The following is a 2,537-nucleotide window of genomic DNA, read 5'->3' as shown; positions in this document are numbered from 1 at the left end:
ACCTACCTTGGGGTCTCAGAGGGAACTCATAAACTTCAAATTTTGAATTTACCTTTCACTTGAATCAAGAAAACAGGACACAAAATATCGTTTGTGTAGAGTACTTATCTAATGATGCGTATTAGAGCCTTAGCTAATAATTAATGGAATATCAGAGTTCTTAGAGTAAAAAAAAACTGTATATAATGCCACTTGAATCACAAATATATATTCTTCAAACATGACATTATAAATAGAGAGGCTGGCGTATATATATATATATATATTCTTCAAATTAAACTTAATATTATTTATTTTACACGCTAGTTAGCACTAGCCAATGTTTTCAAATACTCATCACACAAGAACAAACACACAAACACATAGATATATGTATGTATAGGACCATTGAACATCGTAGATTTTCTAATTCTTGAGAAGGTGACCCTCTACATCCTTGATCACACCAATGCAATAATCCAAGATAGCAAGGGGTTCTGGAGTATCTTCAGTTTTCTTCTCATACACAAGTGCATATGTAATCCATTGATGTTCAGAGGATGTAATAACAACGAAGGAATTATACAAATCCAACAAATTTCCTTCAATCGCATTCCAAGTGATTGAATTCTTCTGAGGATCGATGGCTTCAATCACAGTCTTAGCAAACATTTCTTTTCCATCTATTCATTAAAGATCAGAAAATATAATAGATGGTACTCCCAATTCAAATGTTCAAATTCTTTATTTTATTTTCCCTCTTTTATCATTTTCATTTTAATAAAAATGATCTAATGCTTGTGAAGATTAGAATGATGGCTGAAGTTTTTTTTCCATGAAAAAAATACATCGTAAAATGTTAGTTAAAGTTCTTATCGTTTGATTCTATGAAAAGGAAAACATAACAATTAAAATGGACGGAGGGAGTAATAATTTAACACCATTAACTAACTTTTTCATGGAAAAGATTTTTCTTGGATAGGAGAATTACTTTCGAAATATGAAATACACCTAAATGTGGAAAATTGATGCGATAAATATTGCAAGAAAGAGAGGACAGAAATGTGTGTTACCTTCGTAATATTTCCAGCTAGCAACCGAACCAATTATCCCTTTTTCACCTTCATGAATCTCAAAATGCTTGATTCTACTAGGGCTTATGTTGGGTAGATGATGGCTATTAGTGTGAAAAATATCATGAACCGAATGTCCTCCACAGTTCACTTCCAATGAAACAATCAACTTACCTTTTAAGCCCATATTTTCTTTTCCTAGTAATATCAATGAGTTGCTAAAGGCAAGTGGTAAGAAAATGTATAAAACTTGTACCTCTTATATAGATTTTAATTAAAGAAGCTAATCAATGAAAAATATTATTCACCACATATCTATATCACTTAGTGGCGGTGTTAATTAAATTGTGTATAAGTAGGTTTTAGTTTAGTTATAAATTTATTATGATATTTTACCATGATAATTGAAATAGGATGACAATACAATTATAATTAATGAGGTATATTTATTTTTATGTAACCGTATTTAAATTTTCTTCTTTATTGATGGTGATCAATTGTGGTGTCAGTCTTGTTTCTTTTTCGATCAAATCTTGATTTCATTTTGCTAGCTTTTCCCGATTGTAGAGCCTGATCGACTCAACTATTTTAATTCCTTGCCCCAGGCATCTCACTTCGTTTTGTTCTTCTTCTCATGTACCCTCGCTTGAATGAAGACACTCGATCAACCCGACTTTCCCAAGTGCCCCCACTGGCCCTTATCTTTTACGAGTCTAGATTAGATATTCCTGTTAAAATTACTCCCCTAAAAAACTTCTTTACCAAACAAGTGTATACCGTAGGAAAACTATATGCACTGCGGAAGCATACCAGAATCATACGACTTACATGAATAATAAATAACCAATATATGTTTATATATGCTAGAACTAGGGATGTACATGACCGGGTTGGTTCGGATTTTTCAAATATCAAACCAAACCATTTGTATCGGATTTTTAAATCTATAAACCAAACCAAACCAATAAAACTCGAGTTTTTCAACCTTGGGTTTGTTCGTATTTTTTTGAGTTTTTTGGATTTTTGGGTTTTTCCAGTAAAGTATTCATACAAACATTTAATTTACTTGTACTTCAAATATTTCTCTAGTCCTACCAAAATACAATTATCTAAGGTGTTTCTTAAGAAAATAACACAAAATATGATATGAGTATTGACACTAAAACATCCAACAAAAAAATAATAATAATGAAATCGCGTAAAACAAATATTGCAAATTAACAAGTCATAATGAAAATGATCATAATTTAAAAGTACTAAATCATGCTAAAATAAGTTTAATAAGTATTAGTTACATGACTAAATATTAAAGGAAATTAAAATTAGATTATGTATTTGAATTGTCTAAACCAATGTAAAACCAAAGAACAAATATTCAATATTATTGTCATTCTTAGTGTTGAATTGATTTTCTTTTTGCATTAGTATTAATTTGATTTTGATTTAAGTTTTATTATAATTATCAACATCTATGAACTATAATCT

General features: G+C 29.9%; 1 protein-coding gene across 1 annotated transcript; it reads right to left on the bottom strand.

The window, feature by feature from the left end:
* Positions 1-273: 273 nt before the first annotated feature.
* On the bottom strand, positions 274-1,301 carry LOC102585380 (kirola-like). The gene is made up of 2 exons (XM_006367571.2): positions 1,053-1,301; positions 274-662 (listed from the first exon to the last, which is right to left on the bottom strand). Exons 1-2 carry the CDS (start codon positions 1,237-1,239, stop codon positions 406-408), a joined length of 444 nt encoding a protein of 147 aa, XP_006367633.1. The 5' UTR covers positions 1,240-1,301; the 3' UTR covers positions 274-405.
* Between the last annotated feature and the right edge of the window lie 1,236 nt (positions 1,302-2,537).

The sequence above is a fragment of the Solanum tuberosum genome, unplaced genomic scaffold (assembly GCF_000226075.1).
Source record: "Solanum tuberosum cultivar DM 1-3 516 R44 unplaced genomic scaffold, SolTub_3.0 scf00791, whole genome shotgun sequence".
In the NCBI taxonomy this organism is placed as follows: Eukaryota; Viridiplantae; Streptophyta; class Magnoliopsida; order Solanales; family Solanaceae; genus Solanum; species Solanum tuberosum.
The sequence above is the reverse complement of the archived record's forward strand: the minus strand, read 5'-3'. Positions and strand labels throughout refer to the sequence as shown.

Coding starts and splice junctions, on each gene's coding strand:
- LOC102585380 (XM_006367571.2), bottom strand. CDS start 1,239: ATGGGCTTAAAAGGTAAGTTGATTGTTTCATTGGAAGTGAACTGTGGA. Junction 663..1,052: donor TAGCTGGAAATATTACGAAG/GTAACACACATT, acceptor TTTAATGAATAG/ATGGAAAAGAAATGTTTGCT.